General features: G+C 45.7%; 1 protein-coding gene across 1 annotated transcript in view; it reads right to left on the bottom strand.

The window, feature by feature from the left end:
• pcca (propionyl-CoA carboxylase subunit alpha) overlaps positions 1–21,786 on the bottom strand; it is a 55,303-nt gene that overhangs the window by 6,099 nt on the left and 27,418 nt on the right. Inside the window, exons 11-20 of the mRNA XM_064964093.1 lie at positions 21,497–21,694; positions 20,807–20,957; positions 20,508–20,651; positions 20,221–20,295; positions 13,967–14,035; positions 13,790–13,865; positions 12,445–12,658; positions 10,663–10,765; positions 6,909–7,061; positions 778–918 (exon numbers count right to left, since the gene is read on the bottom strand). Of these exons, the coding sequence (XP_064820165.1) occupies positions 778–918; positions 6,909–7,061; positions 10,663–10,765; positions 12,445–12,658; positions 13,790–13,865; positions 13,967–14,035; positions 20,221–20,295; positions 20,508–20,651; positions 20,807–20,957; positions 21,497–21,694 (1,324 nt within the window). The remainder of the gene's footprint in view (positions 1–777; positions 919–6,908; positions 7,062–10,662; positions 10,766–12,444; positions 12,659–13,789; positions 13,866–13,966; positions 14,036–20,220; positions 20,296–20,507; positions 20,652–20,806; positions 20,958–21,496; positions 21,695–21,786) is intronic.

Below are 21,786 nucleotides of genomic sequence, written 5' to 3'. Positions count from 1 at the left end.
ATGCTACCACTCTGTTCAGGATGCTCTACGTACCAGGCATGATGCTACCTCTCTGTTCGGGATGCTCTACGTACCAGGCATGATGCTACCGTTCTGTTCAGGGTGCTCTACGTACCAGGCATGACGCTACCGCTCTGTTCAGGGTGCTCTACGTACCAGGCATGATGCTACCTCTCTGTTCAGGATGCTCTACGTACCAGGCATGATGCTACCACTCTGTTCAGGATGCTCTACGTACCAGGCATGACGCTACCGCTCTGTTCAGGGTGCTCTACGTACCAGGCATGATGCTACCGCTCTGTTTAGGATGCTCTACGTACCAGGCATGACGCTACCGCTCTGTTCAGGGTGCTCTACGTACCAGGCATGATGCTACCTCTCTGTTCAGGATGCTCTACGTACCAGGCATGATGCTACCTCTCTGTTCGGGATGCTCTACGTACCAGGCATGATGCTACCGCTCTGTTCAGGATGCTCTACGTACCAGGCATGACGCTACCTCTCTGTTCAGGGTGCTCTACGTACCAGGCATGATGCTACCGCTCTGTTCAGGGTACTCTACATACCAGGCATGATGCTACCGCTCTGTTCAGAATGCTCTACGTACCAGGCATGATGCTACCTCTCTGTTCAGGGTACTCTACGTACCAGGCATGATGCTACCGCTCTGTTCAGGATGCTCTACGTACCAGGCATGATGCTACCGCTCTGTTCAGGGTGCTCTACGTACCAGTGTCTCGGATCCATGTGGATTCTAAGTAACATGCACGTTCTTACCACGTCTCCAGGTTTGACAGACACGGCGACCACGGAGCCAGGCATCGGAGAACGCAGGATGCTGCTGGTGTCTTCTGGAACCTTCTCAGGCATGTGAGCGCTCAGCGTGGATACCAGCTGACTGAGAACACGCACCTTAAACTGAACACACAAGAGACAGAGGTCGGGGGTCAATTCACAGTTATCAATTCATTACATATACAAGTCCACAAAGTAGGCCCATGTTGTAAAACTAATGAAAGAAAAATAAAGACGAACAACACTCCACATTGATTATTCTGAAACTCCTATTCTGTTGATGCTGTTCTCCTTGGGTCCACCGGGTGGCAGCACCCAACATTATTTGTGTCGGTCGATGTCCCTGGCTAAGTGAATCAATACTACTGCTACTACTGCATTACTGCTACTACTGCATTACAGCCAGTGGGTTCATTCATCAGGCTATTTCTGTAACCAATGTAACTATGCCAATCCTTTAATTAGCTCATTAGGCTAATTTATGTCTTATACATAGCTAGCACTGAGTGGCTGGTTTCTCCCTCGTTAAGAGTTGAAACTTCACGAAGCAGCAGGCCTAATAAATATAACAGCCAACGGTCTGGGGGCATTGTCCTGGCTTAACACTGGTCTAGACTGGGGGGAGCATTGTCCTGGCTTAACACTGGTCTAGACAAGGGGGGGCATTGTCCTGTCTTAACACTGGTCTAGACCAGGGGGGCATTGTCCTGGCTTAACACTGGTCTAGACCAGGGGGGTGGGGTGCATTGTCCTGGCTTAACACTGGTATAGACGGGGGGGGACATTGTCCTGGATTAACACTGGTCTAGACTAGGTGGGGCATTGTCCTGGCTTAACACTGGTCTAGACTAGGTGGGGCATTGTCCTGGCTTAACACTGGTCTAGATTAGGGGCGGCATTGTCCTGGCTTAACACTGGTCTAGACTAGGTGGGGCATTGTCCTGGTAAACACTGGTCTAGACTAGGTGGGGCATTGTCCTGGCTTAACACTGGTCTAGACTAGGGGGACATTGTCCTGGTTGACTTGGTAGGTCCCAGTCACACTGCTAGTAGCTGGTCCCAGTCACACTGCTAGTAGCGGGTCCCAGTCACACTGCTAGTAGCCGGTCCCAGTCACACTGCTAGTAGCCGGTCCCAGTCACACTGCCAGTAGCCGGTCCCAGTCACACTGCCAGTAGCCGGTCCCAGTCACACTGCCAGTAGCCGGTCCCAGTCACACTGCCAGTAGCCGGTCCCAGTCACACTGCCAGTAGCCGGTCCCAGTCACACTGCCAGTAGCCGGTCCCAGTCACACTGCTAGTAGCCGGTCCCAGTCACACTGCCAGTAGCCGGTCCCAGTCACACTGCCAGTAGCCGGTCCCAGTCACACTGCCAGTAGCCGGTCCCAGTCACACTGCCAGTAGCCGGTCCCAGTCACACTGCCAGTAGCAGGTCCCAGTCACACTGCTAGTAGCAGGTCCCAGTCACACTGCTAGTAGCCGGTCCCAGTCACACTGCTAGTAGCGGGTCCCAGTCACACTGCTAGTAGCGGGTCCCAGTCACACTGCTAGTAGCGGGTCCCAGTCACACTACCAGTAGCGGGTCCCAGTCACACTACCAGTAGAGGGTCCCAGTCACTGACCTGTATATGAAGGTCACAGTACAATAACATTAGGAAGCCACCCACCATGTTAATGACCTCATACATCCTTGTCTGTTTACCTTCCTCACCCCTGGAACCCTGCCCTCATAAGACTGTATTTAGCGGGCGCACACACACACACACACACACACACACACACACACACGACAGGTCATCCTCTTCACAAACACCATCAAAGTGACTAAAATACCCCCTGGCCGGGGTACCCCCAAAGGACACCCCCGAACAAACAGCCATTGCTTCCCAAGGCCGACAATCCCTTGTTGGAAAACCAAGCTGGACTCATAAATCAGGGCTGTAATCCGGAGCTTCAGGAGTGTGGGGAATGGGAGCGTTGGGATGGCCTGGGGAAATGCAGGCTTCGACAGGATTTCTTCCCAGGAAACAACAGTACCTAACAGCCCTCATATGGCCCCCGTTGACTGTCACCTCAGTTCAGATACAGGTCAACCAACCAGGTTAACTAGGTGTTGTTCTGTAACCAGCCTGGTAACTAGGTGTTGTTCTGTAACCAGCCTGGTAACTAGGTGTTGGTCTGTAACCAGCCTGGTAACTAGGTGTTGGTCTGTAACCAGCCTGGTAACTAGGTGTTGTTCTGTAACCAGCCTGGTAACTAGGTGTTGGTCTGTAACCAGCCTGGTAACTAGGTGTTGGTCTGTAACCAGCCTGGTAACTAGGTGTTGTTCTGTAACCAGCCTGGTAACTAGGTGTTGTTCTGTAACCAGCCTGGTAACTAGGTGTTGTTCTGTAACCAGCCTGGTAACTAGGTGTTGGTCTGTAACCAGCCTGGTAACTAGGTGTTGTTCTGTAACCAGCCTGGTAACTAGGTGTTGGTCTGTAACCAGCCTGGTAACTAGGTGTTGGTCTGTAACCAGCCTGGTAACTAGGTGTTGTTCTGTAACCAGCCTGGTAACTAGGTGTTGGTCTGTAACCATCCTGGTAACTAGGTGTTGTTCTGTAACCAGCCTGGTAACTAGGTGTTGTTCTGTAACCAGCCTGGTAACTAGGTGTTGGTCTGTAACCAGCCTGGTAACTAGGTGTTGGTCTGTAACCAGCCTGGTAACTAGGTGTTGGTCTGTAACCAGCCTGGTAACTAGGTGTTGGTCTGTAACCAGCCTGGTAACTAGGTGTTGTTCTGTAACCAGCCTGGTAACTACGTGTTGTTCTGTAACCAGCCTGGTAACTAGGTGTTGTTCTGAAACCAGCCTGGTAACTAGGTGTTGTTCTGTAACCAGCCTGGTAACTAGGTGTTGTTCTGTAACCAGCCTGGTAACTAGGTGTTGTTCTGTAACCAGCCTGGTAACTAGGTGTTGTTCTGTAACCAGCCTGGTAACTAGGTGTTGTTCTGTAACCAGCCTGGTAACTAGGTGTTGTTCTGTAACCAGCCTGGTAACTAGGTGTTGTTCTGTAACCAGCCTGGTAACTAGGTGTTGTTCTGTAACCAGCCTGGTAACTAGGTGTTGTTCTGTAACCAGCCTGGTAACTAGGTGTTGGTCTGTAACCAGCCTGGTAACTAGGTGTTGGTCTGTAACCAGCCTGGTAACTAGGTGTTGTTCTGTAACCAGCCTGGTAACTAGGTGTTGTTCTGTAACCATCCTGGTAACTAGGTGTTGTTCTGAAACCAGCCTGGTAACTAGGTGTTGTTCTGTAACCAGCCTGGTAACTAGGTGTTGTTCTGTAACCAGCCTGGTAACTAGGTGTTGGTCTGTAACCAGCCTGGTAACTAGGTGTTGTTCTGAAACCAGCCTGGTAACTAGGTGTTGTTCTGTAACCAGCCGTACTAAAGGTCTATTCAACTCCAGGCCTGGAGGACAACAGGAGACCGACGTCTGGCTTCTTTTCCAGATGGTTATTGATGTTATTGAACCCTGTACTACTGAGGGACTCCATGTCCCCAGATAGACTAGAACATACCCAGGATGAGCTAGACTAGAACATACCCAAGATGAGCTAGACTAGAACATACACAGGATGAGCTAGACTAGAACATACCCAGGATGAGCTAGACAAGAACATACACAGGATGAGCTAGACTAGAACATACCCAGGATGAGCTAGACTAGAACATACCCAGGATGAGCTAGACTAGAACATACCCAGGATGAGCTAGACTAGAACATACCCAGGATGAGCTAAACTAGAACATACCCAGGATGAGCTAGACTAGAACATACCCAGGATGAGCTAGACTAGAACATACCCAGGATGAGCTAGACTAGAACATACCCAGGATGAGCTAGACTAGAACATACCCAGGATGAGCTCGACAAGAACATACACAGGATGAGCTAGACTAGAACATACACAGGATGAGCTAGACTAGAACATACACAGGATGAGCTAGACTAGAACATACCCAGGATGAGCTAGACTAGAACATACCCAGGATGAGCTAGACTAGAACATACCCAGGATGAGCTAGACTAGAACATACACAGGATGAGCTAGACGAGAACATACACAGGATGAGCTAGACTAGAACATACCCAGGATGAGCTAGACGAGAACATACCCAGGATGAGCTCGACGAGAACATACACAGGATGAGCTAAACTAGAACATACCCAGGATGAGCTAGACTAGAACATACCCAGGATGAGCTAGACTAGAACATACCCAGGATGAGCTAGACTAGAACATACCCAGGATGAGCTAGACTAGAACATACCCAGGATGAGCTCGACAAGAACATACACAGGATGAGCTAGACTAGAACATACACAGGATGAGCTAGACTAGAACATACACAGGATGAGCTAGACTAGAACATACACAGGATGAGCTAGACTAGAACATACCCAGTATCCACTAGATGAGCTAGACTAGAACATACCCAGGATGAGCTAGACTAGAACATACCCAGGATGAGCTAGACTAGAACATACACAGGATGAGCTAGACTAGAACATACCCAGGATGAGCTCGACAAGAACATACACAGGATGAGCTAGACTAGAACATACCCAGGATGAGCTAGACTAGAACATACACAGGATGAGCTAGACTAGAACATACCCAGGATGAGCTCGACAAGAACATACACAGGATGAGCTAGACTAGAACATACCCAGGATGAGCTAGACTAGAACATACACAGGATGAGCTAGACTAGAACATACACAGGATGAGCTAGACGAGAACATACCCAGGATGAGCTAGACTAGAACATACACAGGATGAGCTCGACGAGAACATACCCAGGATGAGCTAGACTAGAACATACACAGGATGAGCTAGACTAGAACATACCCAGGATGAGCTCGACAAGAACATACACAGGATGAGCTAGACTAGAACATACCCAGGATGAGCTAGACTAGAACATACACAGGATGAGCTAGACTAGAACATACCCAGGATGAGCTAGACTAGAACATACACAGGATGAGCTAGACTAGAACATACACAGGATGAGCTAGACTAGAACATACACAGGATGAGCTAGACTAGAACATACACAGGATGAGCTAGACTAGAACATACCCAGGATGAGCTAGACTAGAACATACACAGGATGAGCTAGACTAGAACATACACAGGATGAGCTAGACTAGAACATACACAGGATGAGCTAGACGAGAACATACACAGGATGAGGTGGACTAGAACATACCCAGGATGCGCTAGACTAGAGCATACCCAGGAGGAGTGCGAGCTAAGGGATACAGGGGGACACAGTGGTCTTCCATGTCCTCAGGAGAGGAAGCCTGGAAGCAGCTCAGCAGGGGTGTCTCCTCCTCTCCAACACAAAGACAGAATCCTCCAGCTGACGCAGTAGGGGACAGGACAGAGGTACTTACTGAGCCACTCATCAACCTCCTCCCAACCCCCATGCCCGATCAGACCCCCACGGCCCAGCCCCAGGTCCCTAAAGGAGGAAAGGGAAGTGATGTCGCCCCGTGACAAGTTCCTGTGGAGCCTGCGTTCAAAGCCAGCCTGCGTTCAAAGCCACCCCCCCCCCCCTCCCAGGGTGTGAGCAGCACAGAGCTGTTTATAGCTGGCTCCTTTCAAAGCCTCTGATACATAACGGATGGTCTTCTCTTCCTGACATTATGTGTAGTGTGGGGGTCTGGGGGGGTATTGGGGGTCAGGGGGGTATTGGGGGTCTGGGGGGGTATTGGGGGTCAGGGGGGTATGGGGGTACTAGGGGTATTGGGGGTCTGGGGGGGTATTAGAGGGGGGTCAGGGGGGTATTGTGGGTCTGGGGGGGGTATTGGGGGTCTGGGGGTATTGGGGGTCTGGGGGGTATTGGGGTCTGGGGGTATTGGGGGTCTGGGGGGTATTGGGGGTCTGGGACTAGGCTGGATGGGGATGTATCCACTACGGCGGGGACCAGGGAGAACACCTGACGATGACTTGGATCGACAGACAGAGGGAACGTTACTAAATGTGTACCTACATGAAAAACATACACACGACCACTAAGACACAAGATTCATACCTCTCCTTCCTTCTGGTGAATGTGACTCACCTGTGTGCCCAGGTACTGTAGAGTGATGTCTCCTCCTGCATCTCTAGACAGACACTGTAGAACCCTGGGGGTTCTGTTGATGGTGACAGGCAGCAGGGCTGAGGCCAGGTTCCACTCTCCACTAACCTCCACCGAAACTCCATCCACCTCCACCTGCCAGGGGGGCCAGAGAGTCATTCCATTACTACACTCTACTTATTATTCTGATACAAGACGTTTGCTTCCCATGTGGAGAGACTGCAGTTTGATATGCTGGAAGAGACAGTCTGCAGCCTGACAGAAGGAGGAGAACCACTTGGGAAAATAACAGCATCAGATAGTACTGTTGGGCAGAGGAGACACCCAGTATCCACTACTAGAGGACCAGGGAGACACCCAGTATCCACTACTAGAGGACCAGGGAGACACCCAGTATCCACTACTAGAGGACCAGGGAGAGACCCAGTATCCACTACTAGAGGACCAGGGAGAGACCCAGTATCCACTACTAGAGGACCAGGGAGAGACCCAGTATCCACTACTAGAGGACCAGGGAGAGACCCAGTATCCACTACTAGAGGACCAGGGAGAGACCCAGTATCCACTACTAGAGGACCAGGGAGAGACCCAGTATCCACTACTAGAGGACCAGGGAGAGACCCAGTATCCACTACTAGAGGAGAGGACCAGGGAGAGACCCAGTATCCACTACTAGAGGAGAGGACCAGGGAGAGACCCAGTATCCACTACTAGAGGACCAGGGAGAGACCCAGTATCCACTACTAGAGGACCAGGGAGAGACCCAGTATCCACTACTAGAGGACCAGGGAGAGACCCAGTATCCACTACTAGAGGACCAGGGAGAGACCCAGTATCCACTACTAGAGGACCAGGGAGAGACCCAGTATCCACTACTAGAGAGGACCAGGGAGAGACCCAGTATCCACTACTAGAGGACCAGGGAGAGACCCAGTATCCACTACTAGAGGACCAGGGAGAGACCCAGTATCCACTACTAGAGGACCAGGGAGAGACCCAGTATCCACTACTAGAGGAGAGGACCAGGGAGAGACCCAGTATCCACTACTAGAGGACCAGGGAGAGACCCAGTATCCACTACTAGAGGAGAGGACCAGGGAGAGACCCAGTATCCACTACTAGAGGAGAGGACCAGGGAAAGGAGACAGTACCCAGCACCGGTCGTTCCTCTCCTGGGGGGTACTGGCCCCTAGTTTGATGTGTGGTTCAGTGGTTCTGGGTGACCAGGAGAGGCTGATTAGGAGCACATGTTATCATGGTTCAAGGAAAACAACCCACCAGACCAGGGACTGCAGGTGTCTAAACACCCAGCCACCGAGTGATGTCTGTCGGCCAGGACAACCCCTCCCCCCCCTCACCACCTGGACCTCAGCTCCATTCAAGCCCCCTCACAGGGAGAAGGGCCGACTGCCTTAATTCTCTCTAACAAACCACAGGGATATATCGTGGGGTCCCAAATGATTGACACCATGATAAATGATCAGCAAAAAGTGACTATATAAAACATATAACTCAAATACTGAGCTATATTGTTTGCTCAAATAAATGGGAAAAGTATGTCATTTTATACTAATACAATAGTTTTTTTAAATTAACAAGTATTTTTTTAATCTCTAAAAGGTAGGGGTCAAGATGATTGACACCTCTGTTTTCAAGACTTCACCTTGCGAGGATAAGAGTAACGAGCCTTTCTCTAAAATGTTTCAGGAGAACACATTAGGAGGGATCTTGGACCGTTCCTCCATACACAATCCTTCCAGATCATTGATATCCTTCGTCTGGGCTTATCAACTGCCCTCTTCAATTCAAAACCACAGGGGTTTCAATGGGGTTCAGGTCCGGAGACTAAAGGTTATTTTCTGATTCTGAATTGTCATTTCGACACAAACCCACCAGTGGTGGGCGTGGCCAAAGAGCTTTATGTTCATGTCATCTGACCAAAGCGCCGTTTCCAATCCCAGTGTCAATGTAGTTCAGGAAAATCCAGGAGTTTACATACATGTTGGATGACATGAAGACAGAGCTCTTGGTCCAGGTGCACCAGTGGTGGGTTTGGAGTCTAAATGATCAGAGAGAACCCCCTCCCTACAGTACAACATGGTGGTGGGTTTGGAGTCTAAATGACCAGAAAGAACCCCCCTCCCTACAGTACAACATGGTGGTGGGTTTGGAGTCTAAATGACCAGAAAGAACCCCCTCCCTACAGTACAACATGGTGGTGGGTTTGGAGTCTAAATGACCAGAAAGAACCCCCTCCCTACAGTACAACATGGTGGTGGGTTTGGAGTCTAAAGGATCAGAAAGAACCCCCCTCCCTACAGTACAACATGGTGGTGGGTTTGGAGTCTAAATGACCAGAAAGAACCCCCCTCCCTACAGTACAACATGGTGGTGGGTTTGGAGTCTAAATGACCAGAAAGAACCCCCCTCCCTACAGTACAACATGGTGGTGGGTTTGGAGTCTAAATGACCAGAAAGAACCCCCCCCTACAGTACAACCTAAATGACAGTACAACATGGTGGTGGGTTTGGAGTCTAAAGGACCAGAAAGAACCCCCTCCCTACAGTACAACATGGTGGTGGGTTTGGAGTCTAAATGACCAGAAAGAACCCCCTCCCTACAGTACAACATGGTGGTGGGTTTGGAGTCTAAATGACCAGAAAGAACCCCCCTCCCTACAGTACAACATGGTGGTGGGTTTGGAGTCTAAATGACCAGAAAGAACCCCCTCCCTACAGTACAACATGGTGGTGGGTTTGGAGACTAAATGACCAGAAAGAACCCCCCTCCCTACAGTACAACATGGTGGTGGGTTTGGAGTCTAAATGACCAGAAAGAACCCCCTCCCTACAGTACAACATGGTGGTGGGTTTGGAGTCTAAATGACCAGAAATAACCCCCTCCCTACAGTACAACATGGTGGTGGGTTTGGAGACTAAATGAGAAGAACCCCTCCCTACAGTATGACCAGAAAGAACCCCCTCCCTACAGTACAACATGGTGGTGGGTCGTTGATGTTATGGGGCTATTTTACTTCCACTGGTCCTGAGGCCCTTGTTCATAAGGTCAACGGCATCATGAACTCGACCCAGTAGCAGGACCTTTCAGCTAAAGACCTGGTTGTCTCTGCCAGGAGGCTGACACTTAGTCACCAGCAAAGACAATAACCCCAAGCACACATCAAAAAACACACAGAAATTGTTAATTGGCAACAAGAATCAACATTCTGAAATGGCAATGTCAGTCTCCGGACCTGAACCCCATTGAAACCCCTGTGGTTTTGAATTGAAGAGGGCAGTTGATAAGCCCAGACGAAGGATAACAATGATCTGGAAGGATTGTGTATGAAGGAACGGTCCAAGATCCCTCCTAATGTGTTCTCCTGAAACATTTTAGAGAAAGGCTCGTTACTGTTATCCTCGCAAGGTGAAGTATTGGGGGGGGGGGGGGTCAATAATGTTGATCCCCACCTTTGAGAGAAACAAAAATAACTTGTTAAACAAAATGTCTTTCTTTGAGTAATTATATTAGTATAAAATAATAGAAATTCCCCTTTTGTTGCATAAAATAGATCTCAGTATTTAAATGATTTACCTTATACAGTTTTTTGCTCATCTTTATCAAGGGTGTCAATAATTTCGGGCCCCACTGTGTGTGTGTGTGTGTGTGTGTGTGTGTGTGTGTGTGTGTGTGTGTGTGTGTGTGTGTGTGTGTGTGTGTGTGTGTGTCGCTCACAGTGAACGTAGATCCAGAGCGTGACACAGCAACCTTGTGGCTTCCCTTCTCCAACTCCACACACAGCTCCCACTGCCTCTGCTCCTGGGGGGTGGTGGACACCCTGAAACACACACACACACACACACACACACCTTTCCCATTAGTATCAGTCTCAGAGAGCTATTCTCTGAGGGTCAGAGGAAGCTGTATAAACAGAGTCAGCTCCTCCACTGACTGACAGCTGCCTCCTCTCTCTCCCGACACCAGAGACCAGTCTGCTGCTCTGTTACTGAACCAAGGAGATCACAGCCAGCTGACCTCTCAGTCAACCTTCCTAATACAACTTTTATGAACAAAGACACTTGAAATGAGCAGAAGGGTATAAATTATGACTTAAATGTAAATGTAATGTAAAAATTAACATAATCAACAGCTCCAAAACATACAAGTTTAGCTTTTGAACCAGAAATTCAAAAGATATAAATGTTTATAAGATGTTGATGGCTAACTATAGTGTTGAGGCTTTACTGGTCATGCTCTTTGGAACACTCCACTGTAGAAGGATCTGTCTGGTGTATCCCTGCTCTGAGAGAGAGGGAGGAGACAGGAGGGGTGAGGGAGGAGGAGGAGAAGAGAGAGAGAGAAAGAGAGAAGAGAAAGAGAAAGAGAAGAGGGATAGAGAGGGAGGGAGGGAGGGAGAGAGGGAGGGGAGAGGGAGGGAGGAGACAGGAGGGGTGAGGGAGGGAGGAGGAGAAGAGAGAAAGGAGAGAGATAGAGAGAGAGGGAGAGGGAGGGAGGGAGGGAGGGAGGGGGAGAGAGGGAGGGAGGAGACAGGGGAGAGGGAGGAGGAGGAGAGAGAGGAGGGAGGGAGGGAGAAAGAGAGCAAGAGAGCAAGAGAGATAGAAAGAGAGAGGAGAGAGATAGAGAGGGAGGGAGGGAGGGAGGGAGGGAGGGAGGGAGGGAGGGAGGGAGGGAGGGAGGGAGGGAGGGGGAGGGAGGGAGGGAGGGAGGGAGGGAGGGAGGGAGGGAGGGAGGGAGGGGGAGGGAGGGAGGGAGGGAGGGAGGGAGGGGTCCTCTACCACTGACTGCAACTACAAAGACCGACCCCCGGCGGTTCATGAACAACGAAAGGAAACGATCCGAAAAAGAAAGAAGAAAATGTGGCCAGATGTTTAGACAGATGGCAGGGCTGACAGAGAGAATCAAGTCTAACAGTTTGACCAGCAGACTGCTACACCACGCTAGGATACAGCTCTGTTAACTGGTGACATATTGCAGGACTGAGCCGGTGCTACAAAACAATGGAACATGTAAAACACTGGTTTAAACACACAACACAATAATAACCTCTGTAAAAACAGACAATGGACATTCAGACACAGTGAAACAGCACAATAATTAACACATGAGGAACAACGAGAGCTTTAGCTCTTTCTGATGTCAACTAGAACCTCTTGGTGTTTTTACCTCCTCTCTGTTTTTAATTTTACCTTTATTTAACCAGGCAAGTCAGTTAAGAACAAATTCTTAATTTCAATGACGGCCTGGGAACAGTGGGTTAACTGCCTGTTCAGGGGCAGAACGACAGATTTGTACCTTGTCAGCTCGGGGATTTGAATTTACAACCTTTCGGTTACTTGTCCAATGCTCTAACCACTAGGCTACCCTGCCGCCCCGGGTTAAATCTTTTAAAGATCTTTTACAGCATCAACCTGACCAAGATGGTGCTTCATCTATGTGCTGTTCCAGCACCAATTCTTACAAGAAGTTCCCACAGTTATTTGAATGGGTTTAATGTACCTGAGATTACCCAGGAACCTCTGGGAGCGGAGCTGTGCGGAGACGTAGAGAGCGGCTGCGGCGGCGACGAGCTCCCTGCGACCCTCGGAGGTCAGCTGGTGACCTTTGAACCCCTCTGGGTATTCCTCTGGCAGGAAGTTAGTGGTGATGTCACCAGAGATGAAGCGAGGGTGGGTGATGATCTCTCTGAGCAGGGGGATGTTGTGGGTCACACCTGGACAGTCACACACACAGGAACAACAGAGAGACAGGTAGAGATCAGATCCCTGGACAGTCACACACACACAGGAACAACAGAGAGACAGGTAGAGATCAGAACCTGGACAGTCACACACACACAGGAACACAGAGAGACAGGTAGAGATCAGATCCCTGGACAGTCACACACACAGGAACAACAGAGAGACAGGTAGAGATCAGACCCCTGGACAGTCACACACACAGGAACAACAGAGAGACAGGTAGAGATCAGACACCTGGACAGTCACACACAGGAACACAGAGAGACACAGAAGGAACACACAGAACAACAGACAGGTAGAGATCAGATCCCTGGACAGTCACACACACAGGAACAACAGACAGAGTGGTAGAGATCAGATCCCTGGACAGTCACACACACAGGAACAACAGAGAGACAGGTGAGATCAGACCCCTGGACAGTCACACACACAGGAACAACAGAGAGACAGGTAGAGATCAGATCCCTGGACAGTCACACACACACAGGAACAACAGAGAGACAGGTAGAGATTAGAACCTCTACATGTGTGTAGCTATACAGAAAATGTCAGAGTCTTGAGGTACTGAAGATGCTTCCAGAAAGCTCTAACACCCAACACAGAGTGAGTGAGTGAGTGAGTGAGTGAGTGAGTGAGTGAGTGAGTGAGTGTGTGTGAGTGAGAGAGTGTGTGAGTGAGAGTGAGTGAGTGAGTGTAGTGAGTGTAGTGAGTGTAGTGAGTGTAGTGAGTGTAGTGAGTGTAGTGAGTGAGTGAGTGAGTGAGTGAGTGTGAGTGAGAGAGTGTGTGAGTGAGAGAGTGTAGTGAGTGTAGTGAGTGGAGTGAGTGAGTGAGTGAGTGAGTGAGTGAGTGAGAGAGTGTGAGTGAGAGTGTGTGAGTGAGAGTGAGAGAGTGTGTGAGAGAGAGTGTGTGAGTGAGAGAGTGTGTGAGTGAGAGAGTGTGTGAGTGAGAGAGTGTGTGAGTGAGAGAGTGTGTGAGTGAGAGAGTGTGTGAGTGAGAGAGTGTGAGAGTGAGAGAGTGTGTGAGTGAGAGAGTGTAGTGAGTGAGAGAGTGGAGTGAGTGGAATGAGTGGAGTGAGTGGAGTGAAGTGAGTGAGTGAGTCTTACCTCTGATGACGTAGTTATCGAGAGCCGCCTCCATCCTCTGCAGGGCTTCAGCGCGCGTATCGCCATAGGTCACCAGCTACGGCGAGCACAGAGGGACATTCACATTATAGATCAGTAAAACATATTGGAAAGGGCAATGTGATTGTGTTGGGCAGTTTGACACACACAGTAGCTGACCTTGGAGATCATTGGGTCATAGTAGATACTGATGTCACTTCCTTCTTGGATGCCACTGTCCACACGCACCTGATAGAGAGGAGACAACATGTCAATAAGACTACATGTCAATAAGACTACATGTCAATATGACTACATGTCAGTATGACTACCTGTCAGTATATGACTACATGTCAATAAGACTACATGTCAGTATGACTACATGTCAGTATATGACTACATGGCAGTATGACTACATGTCAGTAAGACAACATGTCAATAAGACTACATGTCAGTATATGACTACATGTCAGTATATGACTACATGTCAATAAGACTACATGTCAATAAGACTACATGTCAGCATGACTACATGTCAGTATATGACTACATGTCAGTATATGACTACATGTCAGTATAAGACTACATGTCAGTGTGACTACATGTCATGTACATGTATGACTACATGTCAAGTAAGACTACATGTCAATGACTACATGTCAGTATATGACTACATGTCAATATGACTACATGTCAGTATGACTACATGTATATGACTACATGTCAATATGACTACATGTCAATAGACTACATGTCAGTATAAGACTACATGTCAGTATGTACATGTCACTACATGTCAGTGTGACTACATGTCAATATGACTACATGTCAATATGACTACATGTCAATATGACTACATGTCAGTATATGACTACATGTCAGACTACATGTAGTGTGACTACATGTCAGTGTGACTACATGTCAGTATATGACTACATGTCAGTATAAGACTACATGTCAGTGTGACTACATGTCAATATGACTACATGTCAGTATATGACTACATGTCAATAAGACTACATGTCAATATGACTACATGTCAGTATAAGACTACATGTCAGTATAAGACTACATGTCAGTGTGACTACATGTCAGTGTGACTACATGTCAATATGACTACATGTCAATATGACTACATGTCAGTATATGACTACATGTCAGTATATGACTACATGTCAGTGTGACTACATGTCAGTGTGACTACATGTCAGTGTGACTACATGTCAGTATATGACTTCATGTCAATATAAGACTACATGTCAGTGTGACTACATGTCAGTGTATGACTACATGTCAATGTGACTACATGTCAATGTGACTACATGTCAATGTGACTACATGTCAGTATATGACTATATGTCAGTGTGACTACATGTCAATGTGACTACATGTCAGTGTGACTACATGTCAGTATATGACTACATGTCAATATATGACTACATGTCAGTATATGACTACATGTCAATATATGACTACATGTCAGTATGACTACATGTCAGTATTTGACTACATGTCAGCATGACTACATGTCAGTATATGACTACATGTCAGTATATGACTACATGTCAGCATATGACTACATGTCAGCATATGACTACATGTCAGTATATGACTACATGTCAGTATATGACTACATGTCAATATGACTACATGTCAGTATGACTACGTGTCAATATATGACTACATGTCAGTATAAGACTACATGTCAGTATAAGACTACATGTCAGTATGACTACATGTCAATATGACTACATGTCAATATATGACTACATGTCAACATGACTACATGTCAGTATATGACTACATGTCAGTATATGACTACATGTCAGTATATGACTACATGTCAGTATATGACTACATGTCAGTATAAGACTACATGTCAATATATGACTACATGTCAACATGACTACATGTCAATATGACTACATGTCAGTATATGACTACATGTCAGTATATGACTACATGTCAGTATGACTACATGTCAGTATATGACTACATGTCAGTATATGACTACATGTCAGTATTTGACTACATGTCAGTATTTGACTACATGTCAGTATATGACTACATGTCAGTATTTGACTACATGTCAGTATTTGACTACATGTCAGTATTTGACTACATGTCAGTATATGACTACATGTCAATATATGACTACATGTCAGTATATGACTACATGTCAGTATATGACTACATGTCAGTATTTGACTACATGTCAGTATTTGACTACATGTCAGTATTTGACTACATGTCAGTATATGACTACATGTCAATATATGACTACATGTCAATATATGACTACATGTCAATGTGACTACATGTCAGTGTGACTACATGTCAATGTGACTACATGTCAGTATATGACTACATGTCAATATGACTACATGTCAATGTGACTACATGTCAGTGTGACTACATGTCAATATGACTACATGTCAGTATATGACTACATGTCAGTATATGACTACATGTCAGTATAGGACTACATGTCAGTATAGGACTACATGTCAGTATTTGACTACATGTCAGTATATGACTACATGTCAATATATGACTACATGTCAATATATGACTACATGTCAATATGACTACATGTCAGTGTGACTACATGTCAATGTGACTACATGTCAGTATATGACTACATGTCAATATGACTACATGTCAATGTGACTACATGTCAGTGTGACTACATGTCAATATGACTACATGTCAGAATTTGACTACATGTCAGTATTTGACTACATGTCAGTATATGACTACATGTCAATATATGACTACATGTCAGTATATGACTACATGTCAGTATATGACTACATGTCAGTATATGACTACATGTCAGTATTTGACTACATGTCAGTATTTGACTACATGTCAGTATATGACTACATGTCAATATGACTACATGTCAATATATGACTACATGTCAATATATGACTACATGTCAGTGTGACTACATGTCAATGTGACTACATGTCAGTATATGACTACATGTCAATATGACTACATGTCAGTGTGACTACATGTCAGTGTGACTACATGTCAATATGACTACATGTCAGTATGACTACATGTCAGTATTTGACTACATGTCAGTATTTGACTACATGTCAGTATTTGACTACATGTCAGGATTTGACTACATGTCAATATGACTACATGTCAATATGACTACATGTCAATATGACTACATGTCAGTATTTGACTACATGTCAGTATTTGACTACATGTCAGTATTTGACTACATGTCAGTATTTGACTACATGTCAGTATTTGACTACATGTCAGTATTTGACTACATGTCAACATGACTACATGTCAGTATATGACTACATGTCAGTATATGACTACATGTCAGTATTTGACTACATGTCAGTATTTGACTACATGTCAGTATTTGACTACATGTCAGTATTTGACTACATGTCAGTATTTGACTACATGTCAGTGTGACTACATGTCAATATGACTACATGTCAGTATTTGACTACATGTCAGTATGACTACATGTCAATATGACTACATGTCAATGTGACTACATGTCAATGTGACTACATGTCAGTGTGACTACATGTCAATATGACTACATGTCAGTATATGACTACATGTCAGTATTTGACTACATGTCAGTATTTGACTACATGTCAGTATTTGACTACATGTCAGTATTTGACTACATGTCAGTGTGACTACATGTCAATATGACTACATGTCAATATGACTACATGTCAGTGTGACTACATGTCAATATGACTACATGTCAGTATGACTACATGTCAGTATTTGACTACATGTCAGTATTTGACTACATGTCAGTGTGACTACATGTCAGTATTTGACTACATGTCAATATGACTACATGTCAATATGACTACATGTCAATATGACTACATGTCAGTATTTGACTACATGTCAGTGTGACTACATGTCAGTATATGACTACATGTCAATATGACTACATGTCAATGACTACATGTCAATATATGACTACATGTCAATGTGACTACATGTCAGTGTGACTACATGTCAATATGACTACATGTCAGTATTTGACTACATGTCAGTATTTGACTACATGTCAGTATATGACTACATGTCAATATATGACTACATGTCAGTATATGACTACATGTCAGTATATGACTACATGTCAGTATATGACTACATGTCAGTATTTGACTACATGTCAGTATTTGACTACATGTCAGTATATGACTACATGTCAATATATGACTACATGTCAATATATGACTACATGTCAATATATGACTACATGTCAGTGTGACTACATGTCAATGTGACTACATGTCAGTATATGACTACATGTCAATATGACTACATGTCAGTGTGACTACATGTCAGTGTGACTACATGTCAATATGACTACATGTCAGTATTGACTACATGTCAGTATTTGACTACATGTCAGTATTTGACTACATGTCAGGATTTGACTACATGTCAATATGACTACATGTCAATATGACTACATGTCAATATGACTACATGTCAATATGACTACATGTCAATATGACTACATGTCAGTATTTGACTACATGTCAGTATTTGACTACATGTCAGTATTTGACTACATGTCAGTATTTGACTACATGTCAACATGACTACATGTCAGTATATGACTACATGTCAGTATATGACTACATGTCAGTATTTGACTACATGTCAGTATTTGACTACATGTCAGTATTTGACTACATGTCAGTATTTGACTACATGTCAGTGTGACTACATGTCAATATGACTACATGTCAGTATTTGACTACATGTCAGTATGACTACATGTCAGTATGACTACATGTCAATATGACTACATGTCAATGTGACTACATGTCAATGTGACTACATGTCAGTGTGACTACATGTCAATATGACTACATGTCAGTATATGACTACATGTCAGTATTTGACTACATGTCAGTATTTGACTACATGTCAGTATTTGACTACATGTCAGTATTTGACTACATGTCAGTGTGACTACATGTCAATATGACTACATGTCAATATGACTACATGTCAGTGTGACTACATGTCAATATGACTACATGTCAGTATGACTACATGTCAGTATTTGACTACATGTCAGTATTTGACTACATGTCAGTGTGACTACATGTCAGTATTTGACTACATGTCAATATGACTACATGTCAATATGACTACATGTCAATATGACTACATGTCAGTATTTGACTACATGTCAGTGTGACTACATGTCAGTATATGACTACATGTCAATATGACTACATGTCAATGACTACATGTCAGTATATGACTACATGTCAGTATTTGACTACATGTCAATATGACTACATGTCAATATGACTACATGTCAATATGACTACATGTCAATATGACTACATGTCAATATGACTACATGTCAGTATATGACTACATGTCAGTATGACTACATGTCAATATGACTACATGTCAATATAAGACTACATGTCAGTATGACTACATGTCAGTATATGACTACATGTCAATATGAGACTACATGTCAGTATGACTCAAGTCTTCCAGGAAGATAGAAATAGGACATGTAGTATGTATTTCCATGTTGTTTACTTATGATGAAAAAATAACCTATCAATAACAATTAAAACCATTTCAAAAGCAAATAGATTTGGGGAGGACAGGAAGATGCAAATATGACACTTATTAGTAGTCATAACAACAAGCATTGTGATGCTGTACATCTGAGGCCTGACGAGAAAGCAGCAGTGTTCCGTGGAAATATCCTGTCAGGTTCAGAGAGGTCAACACACATCACGTCTTCAGCAGAAATAACAGAGGTCAACACACATCACGTTTTCAGCAGAAATAACAGAGAGGTCAACACACGTCTTCAGCAGAAATAACAGAGACGTCAACACACATCACGTCTTCAGCAGAAATAACAGAGGTCAACACACATCACGTCTTCAGCAGAAATAACAGAGAGGTCAACACACATCACGTCTTCAGCAGAAATAACAGAGAGGTCAACACACATCACGTCTTCAGCAGAAATAACAGAGAGGTCAACACACATCACATCTTCAGCAGAAATAACAGAGAGGTCAACACACATCACGTTTTCAGCAGAAATAACAGAGAGGTCAACACACGTCTTCAGCAGAAATAACAGAGACGTCAACACACATCACGTCTTCAGCAGAAATAACAGAGAGGTCAACACACATCACGTCTTCAGCAGAAATAACAGAGAGGTCAACACACATCACGTCTTCAGCAGAAATAACAGAGAGGTCAACACACATCACGTCATCAGCAGAAATAACAGAGAGGTCAACACACATCACGTCTTCAGCAGAAATAACAGAGAGGTCAACACACGTCTTCAGCAGAAATAACAGAGAGGTCAACTCAGAGCATATGCACACAAGCAAAAAGTGTACATGCATGTGACTCACCTTTGGGAGGTTGATGGGCTCCTGGTACTGTGACAGGCGTCCAATGGAGGGCAGACCAAAGGACTTGTAGGGGTCCTGGAGAAGGAGAAATATCACCTATGCTTTATAACGGGTTATAACTGCCTAATTAGAACTCTCGATAACCTCTATAACACACGGGAAGTGTCCAGCAGACAGTGGGGACCCAGAAAGCGCTTGGTAGAGAGAAGTGACACATTCACAAGGCAGCAGAAGGGTTGACCTTCACTCTGCGGTACAGAGCAGAACAAGTGTTCAGTGAAGCCCACCTCAGCGTAGACTCTGCTCTCTATAGCCCAGCCGTTGATAGGGATGTCTTCCTGTTTGTGTAGCAGAGGGAAACCCTTGGCCACACGGATCATCTGCTGCACCAGGTCCAGACCAGTGATGCACTCTGTGATTGGGTGCTCCACCTGAAGGGGGCAAAGGTCAGCGGTCGGGTCAACCACTCAGAGGATGAGGACTGGGTTGGTTACAGGAAGTCACTTGGCTCAAGTGTCTGACTTGTCAAGTCACAGAAAAACACACACACACAGACTAAACTACGGCTTTCTTCCCATCGCCCCACCTGAAGGCGAGTGTTCATCTCCAGGAAGTAGAAGTTCTTGTTGGAGTCCACCAAGAACTCTACGGTCCCGGCGGAGGAGTACTGGACTGCTTTAGCCAGCTGTACCGCTTGTTCCCCCATCGCACGACGTGTCTCTGGATCCAGGAACGTACTACAGAGAGGAGCACAGAAATCACATCACTTACAAGTCAATCACCACCTTCCGGAGACACCTGAAACCCCACCTCTTCAAGGAATACCTAGGATAGGATAAAGCAATCCTTCTCACCCCCCCCCCCTAAATGATTTAGATGCACTATTGTAAAGTGGCTGTTCCACTGATGTCAGAAGGTGAATTCACCAATTTGTAAGTCGCTCTGGATAAGAGCGTCTGCTAAATGACTTAAATGTAATGTAAATGTAACCCAAGACATTTCTTTAATGTAACCTTTATTTAACTAGGCATGTCAGTTGAGAACAAATTCTTATTTACAATGACCACCTATACCGGCCAAAGCCAGACGACGCTGGGCCAATTGTGCGCCACCTTATGGGACTCCCAATCACGACCGGATGTGATGCAACCTGGATTCGAACCAGGGACTGCAGTGACACTTCATGCACTGAGATGCAGTGCCGCTGCGCCACTCGGGAGCCCCACTGGGACATACACCAATGAATAAGTTAAAGGTGAAAACATTGACCCCTGACCTTGGAGCCTCCTCCACCACCTTCTGGTTCCTCCTCTGGATAGAACACTCCCTCTCGTTCAGCCACAGAGCATTACCATGCTTATCAGCCAGGACCTGGATCTCAATGTGTCTGGGGTTGTCGACAAACTTCTCTATCAGCAGACGGTCGTCTCCGAAACTAGATGCGGCCTCCTGTGAGGACAAACGAAAACCTTCCCTGGGAAAGACAGAATGGAAACGGTTTATTCAAGTCTCACTAAATGTCTTAATAAAGTCTAGAAATATCTTATTGCCATTTACTACACCGTG

Source organism: Oncorhynchus masou, unplaced genomic scaffold (assembly GCF_036934945.1).
Source record: "Oncorhynchus masou masou isolate Uvic2021 unplaced genomic scaffold, UVic_Omas_1.1 unplaced_scaffold_908, whole genome shotgun sequence".
Taxonomy (NCBI): domain Eukaryota; kingdom Metazoa; phylum Chordata; class Actinopteri; order Salmoniformes; family Salmonidae; genus Oncorhynchus; species Oncorhynchus masou.
This window is presented reverse-complemented; position numbering and strand designations above follow the sequence as displayed.